Here is a 26,035-nt window from a genome sequence, read left to right on the forward strand (position 1 = left end):
CTCTTCAAGTATCTCAGTATCCTTTTTACTGCATCTATGTGTCCCGTTCTTGGCTCATGCATGAATTGAGAAACTTGATTGACTGAATATGTGATATCAGGCCTGGTAAACGTGAGATATTGAAGCATTCCCACTAAACTCCGATATTTGGTGGAATCATGATACAAGTCTCCGTCTTGCGTATTTAATTTCTGGTTAAAAGCACACTAGGAGTAGCAAGAGGTTTGCAATCCTTCATTCCAGCCTTTTCTAACAGATCGAGAGTGTATTTATGTTGGGTCAAAGTAAGCTTATTTTCTTGATTATCCACCTCTACTCCAAGAAAGTACCGAAGATATCCAAGGTCCTTCATTTTGAATCTTTGGCTCAGAAGAATTTGAGTCTCTTGAACATGGTTCTCACTGCTTCCTGTAATAATTATATCATCGACATATATCAATAAGAAGGTAGTAGACTCCTTATTTCGATGAATAAAAAGAGAATGATCCAATTGCGATCGATAAAAACCATGTCTTTGAATTTCTAGGGAGAAACTCTCAAACCAAGATCAAGACGCTTGTTTCAGGCCAAAGAGGGCTCGATTTAATCTGCAGACATACTCCTTTGAATCTCCTTCTGTGTACCCTAGCGGTTGTTCCATGTATACTTCTTCCTTCAAATCCCCATGAAGAAAAGCATTCTTCACATCTAGCTAGTTTATTCTCCAACCATAATCTATAGCCAATGAAAGAACAATGCGAATTGTGCCCATTTTCACGACTAGACTAAAGGTTTCATCATAATCCTGTCCAAATTCTTGGGTGAATCCCTTTGCTACGAGACGAGCTTTGTATCGCTCAACACTCCCATCCGGTTTGTATTTGATCTTGTAAACCCATCACGACCCAACAACATTCTTACCTGAAGGTCGAGGGACAACTTTCCATGTTTGACATTGGTATAAAGCTTCCATCTCTTCATTCATGGCCTGAATCCATTTCTTAGAGTTAATAGCTTGATGAAAATGTCTAGGCTCGGTCTCTTTTTCAATCTGAGACAAAAATAACTAAAAATCCATGGTGAAATTCTCATAACTAACCCACCTTTCAATAGGATGTCGGGCTCTTTCTGATCGTCTGATCAGGAATGCTACGATATTCGAAATTGGAGAAGTAGCGGTGTCATTGGGTGGATAAGACGTAAGAGCTCCTTGTTCAATATTATTTGGGGTCAAAAGGGACCTTTCTCTTCTCCTATAAACTTACACAACAAACTTATCAATCTCTGGAGGATTGTCTATTTCAAGTTCCTGTATTCTGTTGTTTCCATCTTGACAGGATATCCCTGGAGCACAGGAGGAAGAGCACGCATTGCTTTTTCAGGAAAAAGCTCTGCACTAAGCCATGGATCATAGAAAAAAGCGTTCATATTGGTTTGGGAAGAAACACATTCTCCATCTCCAAAATCATTTTCATCAAAAACTACATTTCTAGATATCTTGATTCGCTTGTCGTCAGGATCATAACATATGTACCCTTTATGGTGATATGCATATCCAACAAATCTGCACTTTGATGCCTTAGCCTGAAACTTATTTCGCAGAGAAGAGTCAATATGAACATAACACATATAGCCAAAAAAATTTAGTTCATCATAATTAGAATGCTTCTCAAATAAAGTGAAATAGGGTGATTTATTTTCTAAAATCTTCATGGGCAGACGATTAATGATGTAAACAGCAGAATGAAAAGCCTTTGTCCATAATCCTATGGGAACATGACTTCCGTGCATCATGCTCATAGCACTCTCCACAATGTGACGGTGTTTCCGTTCTGCAACTCCATTTTGTTGAGGTGTATGCGGGCAAGATACTCTACGATTTATTCCACTATCTTGGAGGTAATTGATAAATTCCTTAGAGGAGTATTCCCCCCCACCATCACATTGGAAATGTAAAATATTACAAGAAAAATGAGTTTTAATAAACGCATGAAAACAATGGAAATAGAGAAGACTTCTGATTTATTCTTCATGAAGTATATCCAGGTGAAACGAGAGAAATTATCGATGAAAATAACATAGTATCTGCTGCCAGAATTAGAGGAATCAGGGGCCGGTCCCCACACATCAAAACAGACGATTTCAAAAGGCCTTAAAGCTCTCTCATTTATTGAATGGAAAGAAAGAACATGACTCTTACACAGTTGACAACTGGAACATATTTTATCATCTGATCTAAGAATCAAGCTAGATTCAGGAATAAGTCTATTAGACACCAGTCGTTCAACAAAGACTCGACCACAATGACCAAGACGAGAATGCCAAAAATCAGACTTATTACATTTATTTGAAGATTGCAAACTAAACACACAAATACTCTTTGACGACATAGATTGAGGAGACTTCAAGGTAGGTCGGACACAAGTAGAAGGATCCTCTTGGAAGACATACATATTTCCCCGACGTTCCCCTCTAGCGAATGTCTTCTTCGTTTGTAGATCTTTGACATAAACAAAAGACGGAGTAAATTCAACGAAAGAATTGGTATGATCAACAAGCTTAGAAACGAAAACTATATTTTTCTTAATATCTGGAGCATGCAGGACATTGGAAAGATGAAGTGGGGATTTAGACAAGGGAATAGAAACATTTCCAATGTGAGTGATGGGATGGTGTGACCCATCTCCAGTGGCAATATTACTTTTTCTAAAATAGGGGATTAAATTAGAGAATTTACCTGCATTACCTGTGACATGAGTAGCTGCCCCTGAATCAATGTATCACACTCCTTTATCATCACGCTTCAGATCAAGATCAGACAACGTGGCCAAGAGAAGCTCTTTCACATCCCCACCAAACTTTGAAGAGTTCTCTTTTCGTCCTGACGAGCTCTCACCCTTTTAGAACTTTCCTTTGTTCTGTGGATTGTGCCAACAATTGGCTTTGATGTGACCTCGCTTGTTACAGAGATAACATGTGGGTACATTTTTTACATTATAAATTGATGTAACATTCGGAGTAGGGAGTAACCCACGCCCCCTTGGAGTACCTCGTCCTCGTCCTCTGCCACCTCCAAAATTACTATCATCACGTCCCTGACCAAAAGAAATCCCAGTAGCAAGAACTTGTCCACCAGTCTCATGTGACATCCCCTTCAAAGTCATCTCATATTGAAGTAGTTTTGCTTGCAAGTCCTCAAATGACGGTAAGTCGGGTAGACATAGCAATGAAGTCGAAAGAACATGAAATTCCGGTCCCAAGCCATTCAAGGTTTGCCTGACTGTCTTTATCTGTCACTTCATACCCTACAACGGCTAGTTGATCACTGATGCTCTTAACTTTGTTCAAGTACTCCATGACGGACACGGAGCCCTTAGTCAAGAGTTGAAATTCACACTGAAGAAAAGAAATTTTAGCCTCTGATATCTGAGAGTATGTCTTGACCAGCCTGTCCCACAATTCCTTTGTTGAACACTCGTCTGGATTTCCACCAATACTTCTTGAGAGATAGTAGAAATAATAAAGGCAACTGCAGCTTGATCACGCTTCATCCAAATCTCGTATTGGGGATTTGGAATTTGTTGTATAAAATCAGCCTCATTTCCATCCTTAGTTTCTTTGTATAACAAATTCTGGAGGAGCTGAGATTGATCCATTTAGATGTCCAGAGAGACCTTGGCTTTTAATGAATGGAAGAATTTGTCTTTTCTAAATCAAAAAATTGGAATTGGTAAGCTTTTCAAAAATGAGTTGACCAAGGAAATTAGACGAGAGAAATGAATGGGAAGAAGAATCCATGACTTTAAAAAAAAAAATGTTTTTTTTTGACGTGTGCAATCAGTATGTAAAATGGTCTCAGACCAAGATGCAACAAATAAGTCTCGTCCTTTTTTTTAGGAGAGAGCTCGAATATTCAACGTGAATGAGAAAAGTTAGGTCTGATACACAGATCTATTTTGATTGCATCAAAGAAGTGACCAAAATGAAGATTATATATATATTTTTTTTGAGATTGCACACAGCAATAATGAAAACAGAGGAGAACAGGTGAAACCAAGTCTGCAGACTGACTCTAACCAATACTCAGATTTAATGCATCGATCTGGGAAATACCATGAGGTGTCAGATCTATCACACAGATCCGATAAACAACGAGAATGAATTTAACACAAAACTGAAAAGAAATATCGTGAAACTGGTTCGGGTTTGTCGTGAAACTGATTTGTGTGAAAAATAACTCGACCCAAATCAGTTTGACGTAAATCTGATACCAAAGATGTCACGAAACTGATTTGGAATAGAAGGGCTGTCGTGAAACTGATTTCAAAAAGAGGGGAAAGATTTAAACCTGATTTGACGCAAACCGGATGGCTGGTCTGATTTGTGTATCAGGTCTGAAAGAAAAGATTAATAAGAGCTATGTCACATGGGTGCGGGTGCGGGTGCAGGTGCGGGTGAGGCGCAATTTCAAAAATTTTGGACACGGGGACTCGGCTATATATATATATTAAAAAAAAATAAAATATATATATATATAAGACTCGGTCAAAGTTGTGCCCATTCACTTTCTTCATACAGGAAAAAACAACAAAAACTTGAGTTGTGCCCATTCTGTACTTAAAACTTGAAAGTGTACAGGTTTTTTAGTTGTGATGGGTTTTTTTCCTTACAGCTGTAGCCCAGAAAATTTTAAAAAAAAAAATTCAAAAAAAAATTTTTTTCCAAAAAATTGACCAAAATGACCCTGGGTGCGTTGACCACACCCAGGGTCGGGTTGACCGAGTCCGAGCCGCACCCGTGTCCGCACCCGTGTCGGTGCGTGTCGATGCGGGTGCGGCGACCTTGGAGCCGAGTCCGTGTGACATAGAATAAGAGCGAGAATCTAGAGAGCAAGAAATACTTGGAAACAGAATATTGAAGATGAAGAACAGAATGAAAAACGTAGAACAACAAAAGGTTAGAGGGGAGACAGAAAAGGGAATAAGATCTCTTAGGGACACAACTGCTGGAAAGAATTTCAGCCTTCGGATCAGACTTGCTCTGATACCATGAAAGTTTTCTCCAGAATCAACGATCAGGAAACTGTAGAGAAGAAAGAGAATGGGGCTGCAACTATTCATGATTTTCCCTTATGGAAAAATCGTGATCTCTACCTTTTAATTTATATAACAAAACCTAATACAAGGTACTTTACAAGTAACCTTAATAGGTTAGGGGTATTTACAAGTATGCCCCAATATTGGCTGGACATGTTACACAAAAGTAGTTTGGATCCGGATCCGAATCCGGATCCAAACTTAGATACAAATACAAATGCACGATATCTGCCCTGTCTAACAAAGCACGGGGGAAACTCGCTTTCCATTTGGGAGAAGCGTGCTTCCCACTCGCTTACCAAATTGCTTCCCTCTCGCATCCTTTTTGTTTCCCTTTCGCTTCTCACTCACTTCCCAAATTGCTTCCCTCTCGCATCCTTTTTTTCCCCTTTTGCTTCTCACTCGCTTTCCCCTCACTTCCCCTTTGCTTTTCCTTTGTTTTTTGTTGTTTTTCATGTTATTATTTATTTTTTCGCTTCCAACCCATTTCCCCTTCGGTTCCCCAACATTTCCTTCACGTTTTGTTTTTTCCGCTTCTCACACGCTTTCAAAAATTATCCTGCTTCCAACTTCATATTACTTTTTAACACTCACTTCCCCGCTTCACACATCGCTTCTCGTATCCATTTAGCTCCTTGATAATTATGGGTACAACCAGAGTTACCGAAAGCTTCTTAGGTAGGTGGGAAGCTCGCTTCCCGAAAAATCGCTTCAGAAGCGCGATACTCTGTGCTTCTGAAACTTCATGGGAAGCTTGATTCCCCCACGCTTCTTCTATGCTTCTCATACACATGGTCTATGCATACTATATACTTTTCTCACATTTCTTTTCATCTTTTTCATGTATTTTCTCTCACGCTTTCACTCACTTTCCATGTACTTTCTTTAAATTGGTAACCATCATTGTTAGATTTTAACAAAAATTTAACTCTTATGTAGAAAAATCATGAAATATAAGAATGATCAATTTTATTTTAGTTTTTATTTGTTTTTGTTTGATTCCATATTGCTTCATTTTTTATTCATATTTCGCTTTTAAATTGAAACTTCGCTTCCCGCTTCGTATAAATTTTAAAATGCCTCGCTTCTCGCTTCTCGCTTCTCGCTTCTGCTTGCGCTTCCTAGTTTGGCAACCTTGGGTACAACACAGCAGTTTTCCTTATGAAAGGGTGTAAGAGAGTAGCTCGTCACACACACACATACAATTTACAATATATATTCATACTGAAAATGAAGAGCTCCAATAAGATAAAAGGAAAAAAATGCTGGAAGTAAAGCATACATTTATAGAAGTGTACAGCACATCCTATATTACAAAGGGTCCCTATATGTGGCAGCACCCAGAGGTGTCAGCTGTTAACTCAATATGCTCAGCATTTTGAAATACCATGTTACATAGTCATGTAAGATCTCGTGTTTTCAGACCTTAGTCGCTTCATGAAAACTGTGAAATTTGGCTAAGTCTGGTAAGAAAATCGTTTGAGGCCCGAGTTTAGACCAAGGTCTTAGAGTTTGGGTTTGACCCAAGTCTCATCATCAGGGTCTAGACAAGCCAATCGAAGTGTGGCAAAGAGTTTTAAATTCAAGCGAAATTCAAGCGACATTCGGGTTATTTTCAGGCGAAATTCGGAATTTGATATTCATGTAATATATCATTGGATGCGTCTCAAAATTCTGAGTGCAATGGTATTTTACTTTTTCAAATCCGAGTTCCGGTTGGCCCAAAAATCACGTTTTTCTAAAATTTTAGCAGTTTGTTGGAACGGATCCGAAATTGGATTGGATTGAATCCAAGGTATAGGATCCAAATTTTTATGGATTTGGGTCCTAGTTAGGTCCTACAAAAATCTGGAATGGATATAAGTCTTAATCCAAATCTTGTATGAGTATGGGTTTGGATCTTGGATCTTGGATCCGGATCCGATTCAAAATCCAAGCTTAACATTTTTATGACTTTAAATTCAGCTGGGAGCTTTAAATTGGGGTTATTATTATATAAAAAGTCTCCAGGGTCAACAAGACCAATTTTGGGAACTTTTGAATACCTATTAATAAGTAAATTCAAAAAAATATATTTATTAAATTAATGATTTTTATTAATTTCGAGAATAGAGTTAAGAGGGTCTAGGGTTAGCCCTCTTCCTTAATTAAAAAGGGTATAGAGGATTCCATACCTTTTAGGATTAGGAGGTCAAATAGTCAACCAAATGTACATTAGTGAAGGAGTCTAAGAATTTGGAAACTCCCTAATGTGGGAGACCCAAATCTGGAAACTCACTAATGAGTTTCCAGCTTTATATAGGAGAAGGAAGGGGGGGGGGGGCGGCAGCCCTTTCCCTTTCTTTTGGCTGGAGAAAAAAAACAGGAAGAAGAAGAAGAAGAGAGAGAGAGAGAGAGCAAGGAAGAGTGAAGGAGGTAGAAGAGGAGGTTGGAAACAGCGGAGCTCAGCCACACGCCCTCCACAGCCTCTATTCTCTTTTGTTTTCCAAAAAGGTATGGGTACTTCTTCTTGAAACAAATGAGAAATAGGGTAAAGATTGGATTTTCCATGCTTCTTTTGATGGAAATCCATAGAGGAACAGTGGACCCTCGATTTCCACCGTTATCCCGTTTCGTATAGGCTGTATTTTTGTTGTTTCAGAAAAAAAATATATATAGATATATATATATATATATGATATACTAGGGGCAGATGTTGCAAAATAGGTGTTTTGCTGTTTGTTTTTGACAGCATGCACAGGTCCAATCTGGACCTGTGTACATGTATTTGGACCCAGCCGACAGGGTCGGCTGGGCTGGGTATCTTTTAAAAAAAAAAAAAATTCAATTTTTGCAAAATAAGTTATGCTGTTGATTGCTGACAGCATACACAGGCCCACACTGGGCCTGTGTATATGCTGTTAAGCCCAGCCAACAAGGTCGGCTGGGCTGGGCAGGTGTGTGTTTTCAAAAAAAAAAAATCAGTTTCCATGTGCCCTGTTTTGCTGTCGTTTGTGACAGCCCACACAGGTCCAAACTGGGCCTGTGTGCGTGCTTTTGGACCCAGCCGACAGGGTCGGCTGGGCTGGGCTGGGTGTTTTCATCTTTACAAAAAAAAAATGTGATATTAATTAACAGGCAGTTTTGCGTAAATAGTTCTTAGGCTGATGTTGTTGACAGCATACACAGGTCCACACTGGACCTGTGTATATGTGGTTAAGCCCAGCCAGCAAGGTCAGCTGGACTGGGCATGGCTGTATAAATATATATATATATATATATATATATATATATATATATATATATATATATATATGCATTAATCAAAAATCCTTTTTTTGTTCTTTTTGACAGCATACACAGGCCCAAACTGGGCCTGTGTACATGCTGTTGGACCCAGCCGACAGGGTCGGCTGGGCTGGGCATTGTCCTTTTTAAAAATATATATATATATATATATATATATATATATATATATATAATAATTTTTAAATTTGTTTTGTGTTGAAGTATCGGCTGTTGGATTGGCTGGCTGGCAGCCAGCCGAGTGGCACTCGGTTGACTGCCAGCTGCTGGCCGAACCGACAGGCCCAGCCAAGTGCTTGGCTGGGTGTGTGAATGGTTTTGGCAGGGCTGGGGCAGGCCCAGTCGACCCAGTCAGTGGGTGCTGGCCTGGGCCTGGGCCTTGAGAAAACTTTTGGGTATACTTTATACAGGAAATTTTCTGTACAGGTGAGACTTTTTGACAGCATACACAGGCCCAAGCTGGGCCTATGGATATTCTGTCAGACCCAGCCGACAGGGTCGGCTGGGTTGGGCTGTTAAATACATAATTTTTCTCATGTGGATACTGTAGCATGCTAGTAACATAAGTGTGTTAAATTATGAAAACAGAGCCTGTTGTGTGATTAGTAAAGTTTAGAATTGTTAGTCTTTTGAAGCATGATAAACTTTAAGAATGAGTCATGTACTTGAAATTTTGATTTCCATATCTGTTGAATCACGCTTACACATTACTCCATGATAAAGTTTGTTTTGAGTACTTACACATCGATGGATTTGACATATGTTGTTGCACATACATAAATACATGAATGCTTCTTTGCCCATCTCAACACAAATCATGGTTAAAGGCATATGTAGTAATGATTGCACAAAGATGCTTGCATACCATGCATATGCACGGGAAAAAGAGGTATAACATGGGCAGGTTAATTTGCATATGGGAATGTCATATTTCATGTTTATTATCAATGGGTTAATTTGGTACATACATGACTATACCTTGCAGGCATGTTAATACCACTGCATACATATGATTATGCTTCTTGCATCAGTGCTACGGTGATCATAATGAATCATCGAGGGTTTGGTAAACCCGAGCTGGGAAATTGTTTTCCCTCATTCTTTTCAATGCATTGCAAAGAACATGCTTTATTAATATTTCAGCTTTATTGCACTGTTCTATATGTTTCCACAGGCCAGAGTCCTGTGATAGCTCTCGCGAGGTAGATGCGAGCTTTTATCTTTCTTTTTGCATATGATGTTGCAAAACTTAAGAAATTAATTAAAAAGTAATAACAAAGCATAGTGTAATATACCTTCTGGGATCACCCATCTGGAGAATGGGGATCTTAGAAATCCGGTCTTGGGGAGACTGTGAGGATACAAAACTCCGTGTGCGTAATTTTGGTCCCCTGAACCCGATATTGAGGTTCCTTCTCCTGGCCACGGTTTTAGGGAGAGTCCGTCACTTTACCCGGGAGTGGTGTGTTTGACACAGCTGTTGTTTTTGGTACCAAGGAAGTGGCACTTGTGGGCGTGGGGTGTCCCTTGTGTCCCCGACATTAGATGTGGAGGTCTAATGTTCCGAAGGTGATTCGGTCGAGGGCTAAGTTGGAACCCAGTAATAAAATATAAATTGTGTGCTAAACTACCCTGGGAACCTGACTTAACCTCGGGGTTTGTACCCGTTTGGTGTATCCGCGGGCAACGCTAATTAAAAAGAGAAACTTAAAGTTATGCATTTAATAGGGGGCATGCATAAGAAAACAAAAGACTTAATGGAAGATAATAAAATGATTCATGCATTGCACAAAAGACATGCATTTTCCTGTTATGCATTAGATCATGCATACTTTAATGGTTTCCTTACTCAATACATGAGGGTAAGTGTTGAATGTTTAATTCTTGTTGCATGCTGAAATTTTAGTAGATGCTACTGCTTTACTGTCCTTGCATGCTTAGCATTTATGATTGTTGCATGAATAAATTCTCAAATGCTATAAACTGTCCTGTATGTATTTCCCTTAATTGTTGCATGATATCTCATCTTGACTCTTTATCTCACTTGTTTCATTAAGAAGTAGCTGTGCTCAGGATTTCGATTCTGACACCCTACTTCGTTGGTTTTTCGCAGGAACAGGTGATCAGTGAAGTCGACAGCTACTGCGAGGGCGCGAGAGTCACAACGAGTTTTGGCAGTCTTCTTTGTGGACAGAGTGGCTCTTTATTTTGGTTTTTCAGTCTAGTGTTCTTGTTATTTGCTTATTGTCATCAGTAGTTACTTGAGTCAGACACTTTGTTTTTGAGATTAGTTTTTAATTCATGAATAAAGGTAAGGGTTAGTTTATGGATGTCAATTGCAAGTTCTTTTGTGGTTTGTGGCTATCCAGTTGGAATTGGAACTGTGAGGACCCCGGGTCTCTGGGAAGTTTTCCGCACTGTTTTAGAAAAAAAAAATTCCGCATTTTCAAAGGGGTTGAGTTTGGGGTCGTTACAAGTCAAGCATGAAAATGTTCTCTTGTTACATCCACCAGAAACTGGTCAACTAAACAAGAACATCTACAAGCAGCTTGGGGGCCAAGCAAACTTTCTAAGCTCAATAAGTTTCATATATATGAATCCACCCTCTTGTTTTGTGCCTCTACAGGCAGGATACAAAGAAAACACAGAAAAAGTCAGGCTGAGCACACGCCAAACTGAAGGCTACAAAAGGATCCAAAATTATCTCAAGTCATTACTTTCCCATGTCACAGGGATACTCCATTGCCATTCCATATCCCTTTATACACATCATATAGGAAAGTTTATAGAAATGTCCGTATCCCTGCATCGGCAGCCATATCCATGTGGCATAGTTACTTCCCCAACAAAGTAAATATGGATATGAAATTTAAAACTACAGGAAAGTCATGATGGTGGCATAGTCAGTGTTAGCTTCCAGAAGCAAGATAAGTTGCAAAATATGTCACATGGATATGGTTGTGGGAATGGGACATGATGCTTGGTACAACATGGAATATTCTAAAAAATTGGGACACAGGGACACAGCCATACACACGAACATGTATATACATAAAGTAATAAAACATGAAAGTATCAGGTGAAAATCTTAAATATCAATTCTAAATCACTATAATAAAAATATCAAATAAAAAAAATAAGTTGAAATTGAAATTTGATGTAATTGCCAAAAACCTTTAAAAGAACACAATTGAACGCAAAATAAGTAAAGAGGATCATAAAAGGAAATGAATATGGCTAAAGTTAACGGAGTAATGTTAACTGTCTCTGACATTGTGTCCATGATGTTTTGATGCTAAGCGAAGTGTGAGTGTGACATAGGTTGCAAGCTATGACACACAGATGCTCTGCTTAGCATGCATGCCACAGATCAACATGGCATGACACCAAGTCAAAATTGTGTCAAACACAGTCTTTAATTCCACTTATGTTTCCTTATGATCATGAACCCCTAGTCCGTAACTACTTTTGCAAATTTTCAGATTTATCACCAATTATGTACATTTTAATTTTCCACTTCACTTTATTATAATGTTTGTTAATCATAGTGATATAGAATTCTTGTTCTAGAATTTGCACTATAAAGATGATATTCACGTTTTATTCCTTTCAATAGTGGGATTTGCACATACACTCTCACTGCCAGTTTCACAAAACCTTCATGTCATACTAAGCATTTTCATGCCATATCACATGATTTTCCAAGTGCATGTGGCATAGCTTGCAAGTAGGAAACAAATGACATTTCAAGTGGTAAAAGGTTTGGTCAATAGGGTACCAAAACAATAAACAGGAGAAAAGGACCGGACCACTTTTCCACAGGAGTCATGTACACCATCCAACACAATGAGTCATATAGACTGTTTTCATTTTCTTTTGATATGCAAGCTTGGGGATATCCCCCAGATGATATATGAGCATGAAACCAGTCGCTTAAGGTAGCAAAGGTTCAATTATAGTCTCAAAAGTTGCAATAACTAAAACATGATGATGCCTGGTTCAATGCAGGCTCTTAAATCCAAAAAATAACATGAATGCAGACATAAACACTAGTAATGCTACTGATGAATAACTCTAAGCATGAATTTTCTTGAAAAACATTTATAGATTATAAAAACAAAGACACACCAGAAGCTATGAAATTGATGTTACCCCCCTCATCAAGGCAAATTACCTCAGTTTCTCTCTGAAGAGACGATAAAGCAACCACCAAAGACTTTGCATTTGGCCGCTCACGGGGTTCATATTGTAGACAGCGAGATGCTAACCGCACCAACTCGGTTCCATCATCATTAGAAAACTGCCCTTCCAAGCAGGAATCTGTCAGCATCAAAAAGTTCCTGCCTCGGATCAAGTCAAGGGCCTGAATGAAATAAAGGCTATATCTCAACATTGACGCCATAAAGCCACAGGTCCCAAATAATGATATAATATAATAATAAAATGATAGAGTTACAACAAATGAAAATGGAACTAAAGCCAGATAACAAGAACATGATTCTGTTTGGAAGCTGGGAATCAGAGGGAATTCAAGGATTTTGATAAGCGAAAACCCAAATTCCAGGAATTGCCAAATGCTCCCTCTAGGAGAGGTATCTGCCAATTCTGATTTTGGGTGCAATTGCAAAGGAGCAAACAACATAGCTACCTCCTCAATAACTAGAATGCTTCCGCAGCACCCTTCTCATGAACAACCATTGATAGGGAAGCCTGAGTCCCTGACCAAACTCTGAGTCAATTGCCCAATTCTACCCTGACTACTTGCATAAAGCATTAGAGGCTTAGACTCCATATGCACACAGCAGTTTCAGCATAAATGGGATATATTAATCATGCTATTCACAACATTTAGCAACCAAAAAGTCACCGCTATGTAGTCTAGGATCTAATCAATATATAAGAAATGATCGACCACCAAGTTATGACAGAAAAACAAGTCAATAAAGTCATCAACCACAACATTTAAAGTAGGGTCAGAATTTTCCTATCTCAAACCCAATGTTCAATTTTCAAATCAAACACTTGCCTGATCTACACACACAGCTAGATTCATGCTTCAAGACTGATAGAAACATGAAATTGCTGCGCTACCCAATTTAAGAAGAACCTATAAATAATCAACCAGTATGTTCCTTTAACAGGTACATAGTCATACAAACAATGCGTAAGTAGAAGTTCAAACAGTGAACCAATAAATTTGCATATCACATATACAAATGACTTGAAGACACAAAAAAGTATTGATGATGCATGTATGTTGTATTTCATGAGCTCAGGCACCTCATATGCAAATGACTTGAAGACACAAAAAAGTATTGGTGATGCACGTATGTTGCATTTCATGACCTCAGGCGCCGCATTTGACTAGAAGACGGCTCAAATCTCAACCATCTTAATGGTAAAATAGTTTAATATAACAGACGCAAGGAAGACACTTCACATGCTTAATGAATATGCATTATGCACGTAAACATTTTTGACATTTCTAACTATGTGAACCAATTAAGTGGTAGCCAAAAAATGAAATAGCTAAATGAGGTTGACATAGAAATAATATTCACCACTAAATGTTGCATAGAAGAAACTAAAAGAAAATGCATCAGCCATTGCTTAAAAGCAAAATTATAACGAAGGAAATCTGATACTTACATGACTAGGAGGAATGTGCTTCCCACTAAGGAGGTCAAGCAAAAGTGTGCCAAAATTATATATTACACTTTCAGGGGTCACTCTACCTGTACAAGTAGAAATAGAGAGAGAGCATTACAAGCTCATGCCAATGATTGCTCATGGACTATAAACCATTCAACATACTAAGATTGACTATTTGTAAAATTCAAAGCATTTACAAAATTTTAGTATATGCATTTTGAAAAACAGTGCACCATGACATACAATAGCACTCATAGTTAAACAAATTAATATTTAATTCTGACCAACATCAATAAGACCAAAGACTGCTGAATACAGGTCACTGAGTTGTTTCCACCTTCAAAGCAGACTCTTAGGGCGCGGGAGTTCATTCTCATGGAAAGGATGGGCCTTTCGTGGGGAAGAACACAGATTTCTAAAAAATCCAGCCAGCTCAGCCTTCCTCCAAGCATGCTTTAGTATGGCAGAGGTATGGAAGGATTTGCACATGAAAAGTGGAAGGTGGTGGGGAAAAACGGGGACTAGTTGTGCCAGAGTGGCACTTTCCCACCATGATGATTTGATGTTTGTTTCACCCATGGTGGGAAAGAGAGAGAAAAGGATGCCAGCTCTACGATTTCCCATGAAAAAAGCATGAAACAAGCAGCCGTTATGCACATAGTTGGCAATTAAACAAAGAAGAAATAGTGCAAAAGGGAATAAGAACCAACCATTTTGTGTCTAAAAGGTGCCTATAGAAAATGTTTTAAAGCACTGTGAGTCAACCCTTTAACTTGTCCGACTCTGCCCAGCTCATCCACTTACTGGGTTAACCTAGTGAACGGACTCGGGATTACAGCTGAGTCACAGTTTGACTCATGAGTCATACTGAGTTTTGTTGGTTCACTAGACATACATACATATATAACAAGGCGTTGGTAACTAAGAACTATGTGCGAAGCACGAACTGGCCATTTTCGGCAGTTTTTAAGATCTTTTTAAATCTAACCATACAGATGTAATCTACATGATTGGTTTTGTAGGAACTGGCTCTTGGATTGTCCAATTACAACTTGTGAGCAGTTTTTTAAGGCTTCAATAATCAACAGCACAAAATTTTCGTAAAAGGCTCAAAAAATCGTATTTGTTGTCAAAAAAGCATGATCTTAGTGTTAATTTCTAATGGATCATGCTGACTGCATCTGCAGGGTAAAATTTTGCGAAAACAAGTGGTGGAAATGACCATTTTGTACCCATGGTCACACACACACACACCACAGCACACACATATATACATAGGGTTTTATATGTACATATATATATAGCATATATGCATTAACACACATTATATATATACAAAGTCTCTCATGATACACATATTTACATATAAAAGATATATATACATATATTGAGGATATGATATATAACAAGCATATTATATTACAGATTATATAACACAAAATATAAAATTGTCATCATTCAGCTGAGTCACAACACAAGTCAACCTATGCCAAGTCAAGTCACGAGTCATTGGGTTGTTAATCACTGTACCCCTCACTTTTCCCCTATGCAACCAGTAAGTCCAACATATATGTTTACAATAATAAGTAGTCAGACATCTAGACATACATGCACTCATGCACACACACACACACACACACACACACACACAAAAGATATATAAATATACAGATAATACAAATATATAACAAGCAAATTATATATAGGGGTAATTTTTGCTACCCTCGTGGGCAAGGAACCCCCTAGTGAAAAAATAATAATATTTAATTTTTTCTTTTTTTTTTGCACATCTGACCCTTCAGATCTGATCGACATATTAGGTTCGATCAAAACTGCCCTTTGGATCATGTTTACTGATGTATATGGCAGTTTATATATACATGTATATATATATAGAGAGAGAGATGTGGTAGCTATTAACGACTTTTCTAGCTAACCGCCATGCTAACTGGGCTTTCGAAGGGTTTTTTCATGATTTCCTTAAATCTGACCGTACAGATGTGTTCTACATGCTTGATTTTATAGGAATTGACTCTTGGATCATCCGACTCCGATACACAGGTAGGTTTTTATAAGGTTCAAAAAATTGTTGGTCTAAGATTTTCTTAAATATTCAAGGATTAAAAAATCATGTTTTTCATCTACAAAACATGATCCAAGTGTCATTTCCTAGAAAATCGACTGTGCCAAACACATCTGTATGGTCAGATTTAAGTAATACATGGGGAAAACCGTTTGAAAGCCCGGTTAGCATGGCGGTTAGCTGTTGCTCTCTCTCTCTCTCTCTCTCTCTCTCTCTCTCTCTCTCTCTCTCTCTCTATATATATATATATATATATATATATATATATATATAGAGAGAGAGAGAGAGAGAGAGATATGGATAGCATTTTTTTTCCTCATGGGTAAGGAACCACCTAGTTGAAACTCATAGGGGGAGGAGGCTGTTTTGACCAAATCTGACCTCATGGATGTGTACAAAATGGTTAAAATAGTAAAAATTGACCCTGGATCATAGTTTTTTGCCATAAAAATATGTTTTTCTAAGGTTTGAAAATTTGGTACATTGTAAGCCATCGACTTTTTAACCCTCGCAAAATCTGACATATACGTCAGAAAAACATGATCCAAAGGTCAGTTTCTATTGAACACAATATGTAGATTGCATCTGGAGGGGCAGATTTCCAAAAAAGACTGAAAAAAATAAAAATATTATAATTTTTTACTAGGGGGTTCCTTACCCACGAAGGTAGCAAACATTACCCCATTATATATATATATATATATATATATATATATATATATATATATATATATATATATATATATATATATATATATGTCACACGGACTCGGCTAAAGGGTTGCCGCACCCGCGTCGACACGCACGGACTCGGGTGCGGACTCGGGTGCGGCTTTGGACTCGGCCCGGACTCGGTCAACTCCGAGTCGGACTCGGTCAACGAGTCCGGGCCGAGTCCGACCACATTTTGGACTCGGTCAACTTTGACCGAGTCCAAAATTGTCCAGTTCGAGTTTTCAATTTTGTTTTGGATCCGGGTCGGGTCGGGTCCAAACCCGACCCAGATCCAATTTTTTTTTGGCAGCCGAACCCTAAAAGGGGTTTATCGACAGGGAGAGGGGCTTACCCTCTCGATTTTGCCTCTCCCCCTCAGCCCCTGCAGCTTTCTCCTGCAACCACGCCGGCGATCCGAACTCCGGCGACAGGCAGCCACCGGTTCCTCCTCCGTCAGGTATGTCGACCCTGCTCGTAGCCTCCCTCCCTGCACCCTCTGCTCGCAGAGGAGGGGCTCGGCCCCCCTTCCTGCACCCTCTGCTCGTAGGGGAGGGGCTCGGCCCCTCCCTGCACCCTCTGCTCGCAGGGGAGGGGCTCGGCCCCCCTCCCTGCACCCTCTGCTCGCAGGGGAGGGGCTCGGCCCCTCCCTGCACCATCTGCTCGCAGAGGAGGGGCTCGGCCCCCCTCCCTGCACCATCTGCTCGCAGGGGAGGGGCTCGGCCCCCCTCCCTGCACCCTCGGCTCGCAGGGGAGGGGCTCGGCCCCTCCCTGCACCCTCTGCTCGCAGGGGAGGGGCTCGGCCCCTCCCTGCAGCCTCTGCTCGCAGGGGAGGGGCTCGGCCCCCCTCCCTGCACCCTCGATTCGCAGGGGAGGGGCTCGGCCCCCCTCCCTGCATCCTCTGCTCGCAGGGGAGGGGCTCGGCCCCTCCCTGCACCCTCTGCTCGCAGGGGAGGGGCTCGGCCCCTCCCTGCACCATCTGCTCGCAGAGGAGGGGCTCGGCTCCCCTCCCTGCACCATCTGCTCGCAGGGGAGGGGCTCGGCCCCCCTCCCTGCACCCTCGGCTCGCAGGGGAGGGGCTCGGCCCCTCCCTGCACCCTCTGCTCGCAGGGAAGGGGCTCGGCCCCTCCCTGCACCCTCTGCTCGCAGGGGAGGGGCTCGGCCCCTCCCTTCACCATCTGCTCGCAGGGGAGGGGCTCGGCCCCCCTCCCTGCACCCTTTGCACGCAGAAGAGGGGCTCGGCCCCCCTCCCTGCACCCTCTGCTCGCAGGGGAGGGGCTCGGCCCCTCCCTGCACCCTCTGCTCGCAGAGGAGGGGCTCGGCCCCTCCTTGCACCCTCTGCTCGCAGAGGAGGGGCTCGCCCCCCCTCCCTGCACCCTCTGCTCGCAGAAGAGGGGCTCGGCCCCTCCAATATTCCCTGTTTTATTAACTTTATTTTATTTACTTATTTAATTATTTTCTTTTCAGTTTTCACTTTTCAGATATAATGGCGAGTTCTAGCGGTAGTGTCAATACATTTGGTTCAAGTTCTAACCCTGAATTAGATGTTTCTCAACCACTTTGGAGACTTGTGACAAAAGGGATAAAAGCTAGTAGTGGTGGTGGTGGGAATGTGCAGTTTCATTGTAATCTATGTAAGACTGTTTTCACAGGTTCTTATACGCGTGTGAAAGCACATCTTTTGCATATTCGTGGTCAAGGAATTAGGGCATGTTCTGGGGTTGACAAAGACATGTTAAAGCAATTAAAAAAAGAACAAGAGGAAGCTGAAAAGAAGAAAATTGCAGAGATGAAAAGCGATTCGATTAATTTGTCTTTTCCTACTGCTAGTGATACACAAGAAGAGCTTTTAAAGAAAAGAAAGATGGAAAGCAATAAAACAATACAAGCGTCATTCAAAAACATGGCAAGAGCAGAAATTGATAAAAAGATTGGTCGATTCTTTTACTCAAGCTCAATTCCTTTTAATGTAGCTAGAAGTCCATATTGGAAAGATATGATTACATCTTTGGCTAATTGCAATTTGAGTGGTTACGTGCCTCCTAGTTCAGAAAAACTAAGAACAGTCCTTCTTGCAGAGGAAAAAAATAGAATTGAAGACTTGCTAGAGACCCAAAAATTTGCATGGAAACGACATGGAGTGTCGATTGTTTCTGATGGGTGGACTGATATACAAAGGCGACCACTGATAAACTTCATTGCTTATTCACTAAATGGGCCAATCTTTTTGAAGACTGTTGATGCATCTGGAGAGTATAAAGATGCTGAATATTTAAAGAGATTATTTGTTGAAGTGATAAAAGAAGTGGGTGAAGAAAGTGTGGTGCAAATCATTACTGACAATGCTCCAGTTTGCAGTCGTGCAGGAATGAATTTGGCAAGTGAAGATACATATTCACATATTTTTTGGACTCCTTGTGCAGCACACAGTTTAAATTTGGCACTTAAGAGTATATGCAATCCATCAAAAGATGATGCACATGCACATGAAATGTGCTTATGGATTGAGGAAATAGAGCATGATGTTCGAAATATTAGAAATTTTGTTGTAAACCATCATCATGCCCTTTCTATATTTAATAGGCATTCTGATCTCAAGTTACTGAAAGTTGCTGAAACTCGTTTTGCTTCTCTAATTGTTATGATAAAAAGAATTAAGCAACTCAAGAATGCATTGATGATGATGGTGGCTGATCAAGATTGGGATTTTTATCGTACTGAAGATGATGTCAAGGCTCAAGCTATCAAAAAATGCATCTGTGATGATTTTTGGTGGGATAAAATTACATATTTTGTTGAATTTACAGAGCCTATTTGGGAAATGCTGAGAGAAGTTGACAGAGATGTACCCATGCTTCATAGAATTTATGAAATGTGGGACAATATGATTGAAAAAGTTCAAAGTATCATTTTTAAACATGAGAAGAAAGATATTGCACTTGATGATTCAGAATTTTACAATCATGTACATTCAGTTTTAGTGAGAAGATGGGATAAAAGCAATACACCCTTGCATTGCATGGCACACTCTCTCAATCCAAAATACTATGCAAAAAAATGGTTGACAGCAGGTGTTGGTCGTGTTTCTCCAAATGAAGATCCTGAGATATCAAGAAATAGAATGATATATTTGGGAAGAGTTTTTAATGATCCTCACATGTTTAAGGTTGTAAATAGTGAGTTTGGCAAGTTTTCTACTGGAAGATTTGATTCTTTAGCAGCACTTGTGGCAAGGGACGAGGAAGATCCCCTTAATTGGTGGGCAACATATGGATCAGAGACACCAAATCTGCAACGTCTTGCAATGAAGTTGTTATCCCAACCTGCTACATCATCTTGTTGTGAAAAAAATTGGAGTACATATGCTCAAATTCACAACATTAAAAGAAACAAACTCACTAGTAAAAGAGCAGAGGATTTGGTATATGTTCACTCAAATCTACGATTAATTTCTCGCCGCACCAAAGAAGAGTATAGGTACTTTTTTTTCTTTGTATTCAAAGTTTGTATTTAAATATTTCATATTTGTATTCAAAGTTTTAAGTTAGATACTAATATAGTGATTTTTTGATGCAGTTGTGGACCATCCAAGAATTGGGATGTAAATCCAGAAGATTTTGACTTGGAGGGAGAACATAATTTACATACTCTCAACATGGACTACCTCGATCCTGTTCTTCCTTCTAATTCAGACGATGAGGCAGATTTATGATAAGTTTTGTTGTTTATCATACTCACAAGCTTCTTTATGTGTTATATTTTGGTAAGTTTGTGTTGTTAAGAATTGCTTTTTTTTTGCTTTAAAATTTACAATCTTTATGTGTTAATTTATTGTTATATATATAATTATAATATTTAAAATATATATATTTATAATATATATTTTTTAATATATATATATATATAGCCGAGTCCCCGTGTCCAAATTTTTTGGAATTGCGCCGCACCCGTGTCGCACCCGCACCCGCACCCATGTGACATAGATATATATATATATATATATATATATATATATATATATATATATATATATATATATATATATATATATATATATAAAAGGTTGTCATGACCAGGTTGAGTCATCGAGTTGGCCCAACCGAGTCAACAGTCAACGCATGCCGAGTCAAGTCACAAGTTAATGGGTCTTAAAAAAGCTGCCTAACGATCACTTAGTCACTTTTCGCGTAAGAAACCAATAAATAGATACATGTTTACAATAATAATTAGTTGCACACACACACACACATGCACAAACATGCACATGCAATTGTTTACTTTTTTAGTTATAAAAGGTTATGCTATTAGTAACATACATATAAACCACCCATACACTCAATGCACCTGCATTATGTTCACCTAGTTCCCAGTATCTTAACTCAGCTTCTTGCTTTCAAGTTCACATTCAGCTGCATGTGACGAAGATGGAGAGCTGCTACACAGTTCATCCTGGTACAGACTTAGCTCAAGTTTGCTTCAGTTCAGCATTTTACATTCTCATAGTATTATTGTTGATAATACTAGGACAAAAGTTCAGCTGCCCTAGAAGGAGAAAGAAATGGGGCACTTTCATTTATTTATCAGCAGTCCTACACACACAGACTTTAACCTATGTCACATAGGTGCAGGTGCGGAAGCGGGTGCAGATACGGATGCGGATGTGGCGATGCGGCACTTTAAAAAAACTTGGGTGCAGGGCTGAGGAGAGGGTATATATATATAAAATTTTAAACAGTTTTAATCTAACACTAATAAAATAAAAATAATTATCATATCATCAATTTATCGTGCATAAATTTATGGAATAAATCAAATTAACAATCTACAATTGCTATTTCTCATCAATAAAAAATAACACCACTGGTGTGGAGGTGTGTGTGTGTGTGTATATATATATATATATATATATATATATAACATAACTGGATTTGGTTAGGGTTAACTGAATCTACTTCTGAACAGAAATGGACCTTAGTGTGGTCGACTTCACCTTACACCTATGTCACACGGACTCGGCTAAAGGGTTGCCGCACCCGCGTCGACACGCACGGACTCGGGTGCGGACTCGGGTGCGGCTTTGGACTCGGCCCGGACTCGGTCAACTCCGAGTCGGACTCGGTCAACGAGTCTGGGCCGAGTCCGACCACATTTTGGACTCGGTCAACTTTGACCGAGTCCAAAATTGTCCAGTTCGAGTTTTCAATTTTGTTTTGGATCCGGGTCGGGTCGGGTCCAAACCCGACCCAGATCCAATTTTTTTTTGGCAGCCGAACCCTAAAAGGGGTTTATCGACAGGGAGAGGGGCTTACCCTCTCGATTTTGCCTCTCCCCCTCAGCCCCTGCAGCTTTCTCCTGCAACCACGCCGGCGATCCGAACTCCGGCGACAGGCAGCCACCGGTTCCTCCTCCGTCAGGTATGTCGACCCTGCTCGTAGCCTCCCTCCCTGCACCCTCTGCTCGCAGAGGAGGGGCTCGGCCCCCCTTCCTGCACCCTCTGCTCGCAGGGGAGGGGCTCGGCCCCTCCCTGCACCCTCTGCTCGCAGGGGAGGGGCTCGGCCCCCCTCCCTGCACCCTCGATTCGCAGGGGAGGGGCTCGGCCCCCCTCCCTGCACCCTCTGCTCGCAGGGGAGGGGCTCGGCCCCTCCCTGCACCATCTGCTCGCAGAGGAGGGGCTCGGCCCCCCTCCCTGCACCATCTGCTCGCAGGGGAGGGGCTCGGCCCCCCTCTCTGCACCCTCGGCTCGCAGGGGAGGGGCTCGGCCCCTCCCTGCACCCTCTGCTCGCAGGGGAGGGGCTCGGCCCCCCTCCCTGCACCCTCGATTCGCAGGGGAGGGGCTCGGCCCCCCTCCCTGCATCCTCTGCTCGCAGGGGAGGGGCTCGGCCCCTCCCTGCACCCTCTGCTCGCAGGGGAGGGGCTCGGCCCCTCCCTGCACCATCTGCTCGCAGAGGAGGGGCTCGGCTCCCCTCCCTGCACCATCTGCTCGCAGGGGAGGGGCTCGGCCCCCCTCCCTGCACCCTCGGCTCGCAGGGGAGGGGCTCGGCCCCTCCCTGCACCCTCTGCTCGCAGGGAAGGGGCTCGGCCCCTCCCTGCACCCTCTGCTCGCAGGGGAGGGGCTCGGCCCCTCCCTTCACCATCTGCTCGCAGAGGAGGGGCTCGGCCCCCCTCCCTGCACCCTTTGCACGCAGAAGAGGGGCTCGGCCCCCCTCCCTGCACCCTCTGCTCGCAGGGGAGGGGCTCGGCCCCTCCCTGCACCCTCTGCTCGCAGAGGAGGGGCTCGGCCCCTCCTTGCACCCTCTGCTCGCAGAGGAGGGGCTCGCCCCCCCTCCCTGCACCCTCTGCTCGCAGAAGAGGGGCTCGGCCCCTCCAATATTCCCTGTTTTATTAACTTTATTTTATTTACTTATTTAATTATTTTCTTTTCAGTTTTCACTTTTCAGATATAATGGCGAGTTCTAGCGGTAGTGTCAATACATTTGGTTCAAGTTCTAACCCTGAATTAGATGTTTCTCAACCACTTTGGAGACTTGTGACAAAAGGGATAAAAGCTAGTAGTGGTGGTGGTGGGAATGTGCAGTTTCATTGTAATCTATGTAAGACTGTTTTCACAGGTTCTTATACGCGTGTGAAAGCACATCTTTTGCATATTCGTGGTCAAGGAATTAGGGCATGTTCTGGGGTTGACAAAGACATGTTAAAGCAATTAAAAAAAGAACAAGAGGAAGCTGAAAAGAAGAAAATTGCAGAGATGAAAAGCGATTCGATTAATTTGTCTTTTCCTACTGCTAGTGATACACAAGAAGAGCTTTTAAAGAAAAGAAAGATGGAAAGCAATAAAACAATACAAGCGTCATTCAAAAACATGGCAAGAGCAGAAATTGATAAAAAGATTGGTCGATTCTTTTACTCAAGCTCAATTCCTTTTAATGTAGCTAGAAGTCCATATTGGAAAGATATGATTACATCTTTGGCTAATTGCAATTTGAGTGGTTACGTGCCTCCTAGTTCAGAAAAACTAAGAACAGTCCTTCTTGCAGAGGAAAAAAATAGAATTGAAGACTTGCTAGAGACCCAAAAATTTGCATGGAAACGACATGGAGTGTCGATTGTTTCTGATGGGTGGACTGATATACAAAGGCGACCACTGATAAACTTCATTGCTTATTCACTAAATGGGCCAATCTTTTTGAAGACTGTTGATGCATCTGGAGAGTATAAAGATGCTGAATATTTAAAGAGATTATTTGTTGAAGTGATAAAAGAAGTGGGTGAAGAAAGTGTGGTGCAAATCATTACTGACAATGCTCCAGTTTGCAGTCGTGCAGGAATGAATTTGGCAAGTGAAGATACATATTCACATATTTTTTGGACTCCTTGTGCAGCACACAGTTTAAATTTGGCACTTAAGAGTATATGCAATCCATCAAAAGATGATGCACATGCACATGAAATGTGCTTATGGATTGAGGAAATAGAGCATGATGTTCGAAATATTAGAAATTTTGTTGTAAACCATCATCATGCCCTTTCTATATTTAATAGGCATTCTGATCTCAAGTTACTGAAAGTTGCTGAAACTCGTTTTGCTTCTCTAATTGTTATGATAAAAAGAATTAAGCAACTCAAGAATGCATTGATGATGATGGTGGCTGATCAAGATTGGGATTTTTATCGTACTGAAGATGATGTCAAGGCTCAAGCTATCAAAAAATGCATCTGTGATGATTTTTGGTGGGATAAAATTACATATTTTGTTGAATTTACAGAGCCTATTTGGGAAATGCTGAGAGAAGTTGACAGAGATGTACCCATGCTTCATAGAATTTATGAAATGTGGGACAATATGATTGAAAAAGTTCAAAGTATCATTTTTAAACATGAGAAGAAAGATATTGCACTTGATGATTCAGAATTTTACAATCATGTACATTCAGTTTTAGTGAGAAGATGGGATAAAAGCAATACACCCTTGCATTGCATGGCACACTCTCTCAATCCAAAATACTATGCAAAAAAATGGTTGACAGCAGGTGTTGGTCGTGTTTCTCCAAATGAAGATCCTGAGATATCAAGAAATAGAATGATATATTTGGGAAGAGTTTTTAATGATCCTCACATGTTTAAGGTTGTAAATAGTGAGTTTGGCAAGTTTTCTACTGGAAGATTTGATTCTTTAGCAGCACTTGTGGCAAGGGACGAGGAAGATCCCCTTAATTGGTGGGCAACATATGGATCAGAGACACCAAATCTGCAACGTCTTGCAATGAAGTTGTTATCCCAACCTGCTACATCATCTTGTTGTGAAAAAAATTGGAGTACATATGCTCAAATTCACAACATTAAAAGAAACAAACTCACTAGTAAAAGAGCAGAGGATTTGGTATATGTTCACTCAAATCTACGATTAATTTCTCGCCGCACCAAAGAAGAGTATAGGTACTTTTTTTTCTTTGTATTCAAAGTTTGTATTTAAATATTTCATATTTGTATTCAAAGTTTTAAGTTAGATACTAATATAGTGATTTTTTGATGCAGTTGTGGACCATCCAAGAATTGGGATGTAAATCCAGAAGATTTTGACTTGGAGGGAGAACATAATTTACATACTCTCAACATGGACTACCTCGATCCTGTTCTTCCTTCTAATTCAGACGATGAGGCAGATTTATGATAAGTTTTGTTGTTTATCATACTCACAAGCTTCTTTATGTGTTATATTTTGGTAAGTTTGTGTTGTTAAGAATTGCTTTTTTTTTGCTTTAAAATTTACAATCTTTATGTGTTAATTTATTGTTATATATATAATTATAATATTTAAAATATATATATTTATAATATATATTTTTTAATATATATATATATATAGCCGAGTCCCCGTGTCCAAATTTTTTGGAATTGCGCCGCACCCGTGTCGCACCCGCACCCGCACCCATGTGACATAGATATATATATATATATATATATATATATATATATATATATATATATATATATATATATATATATATATATATATATAAAAGGTTGTCATGACCAGGTTGAGTCATCGAGTTGGCCCAACCGAGTCAACAGTCAACGCATGCCGAGTCAAGTCACAAGTTAATGGGTCTTAAAAAAGCTGCCTAACGATCACTTAGTCACTTTTCGCGTAAGAAACCAATAAATAGATACATGTTTACAATAATAATTAGTTGCACACACACACACACATGCACAAACATGCACATGCAAT

General features: G+C 40.4%; 1 protein-coding gene across 2 annotated transcripts in view; it reads right to left on the reverse strand.

Moving 5' to 3' along the window:
* Positions 1–26,035, reverse strand: part of LOC149813309 (serine/threonine-protein kinase BSK5-like) — a 74,616-nt gene that overhangs the window by 30,039 nt on the left and 18,542 nt on the right. For both annotated transcript variants that reach the window (XM_089991444.1, XM_089991445.1), the window contains 2 exons: positions 14,010–14,095; positions 12,535–12,723 (listed from right to left, as the gene is read on the reverse strand). In XM_089991444.1, the coding sequence (XP_089847570.1) occupies positions 12,535–12,723; positions 14,010–14,095 (275 nt within the window). The remainder of the gene's footprint in view (positions 1–12,534; positions 12,724–14,009; positions 14,096–26,035) is intronic.

This window comes from Nuphar pumila, chromosome 16, assembly GCF_984573655.1.
Source record: "Nuphar pumila chromosome 16, dmNupPumi1.hap1.1, whole genome shotgun sequence".
NCBI lineage: Eukaryota > Viridiplantae > Streptophyta > Magnoliopsida > Nymphaeales > Nymphaeaceae > Nuphar > Nuphar pumila.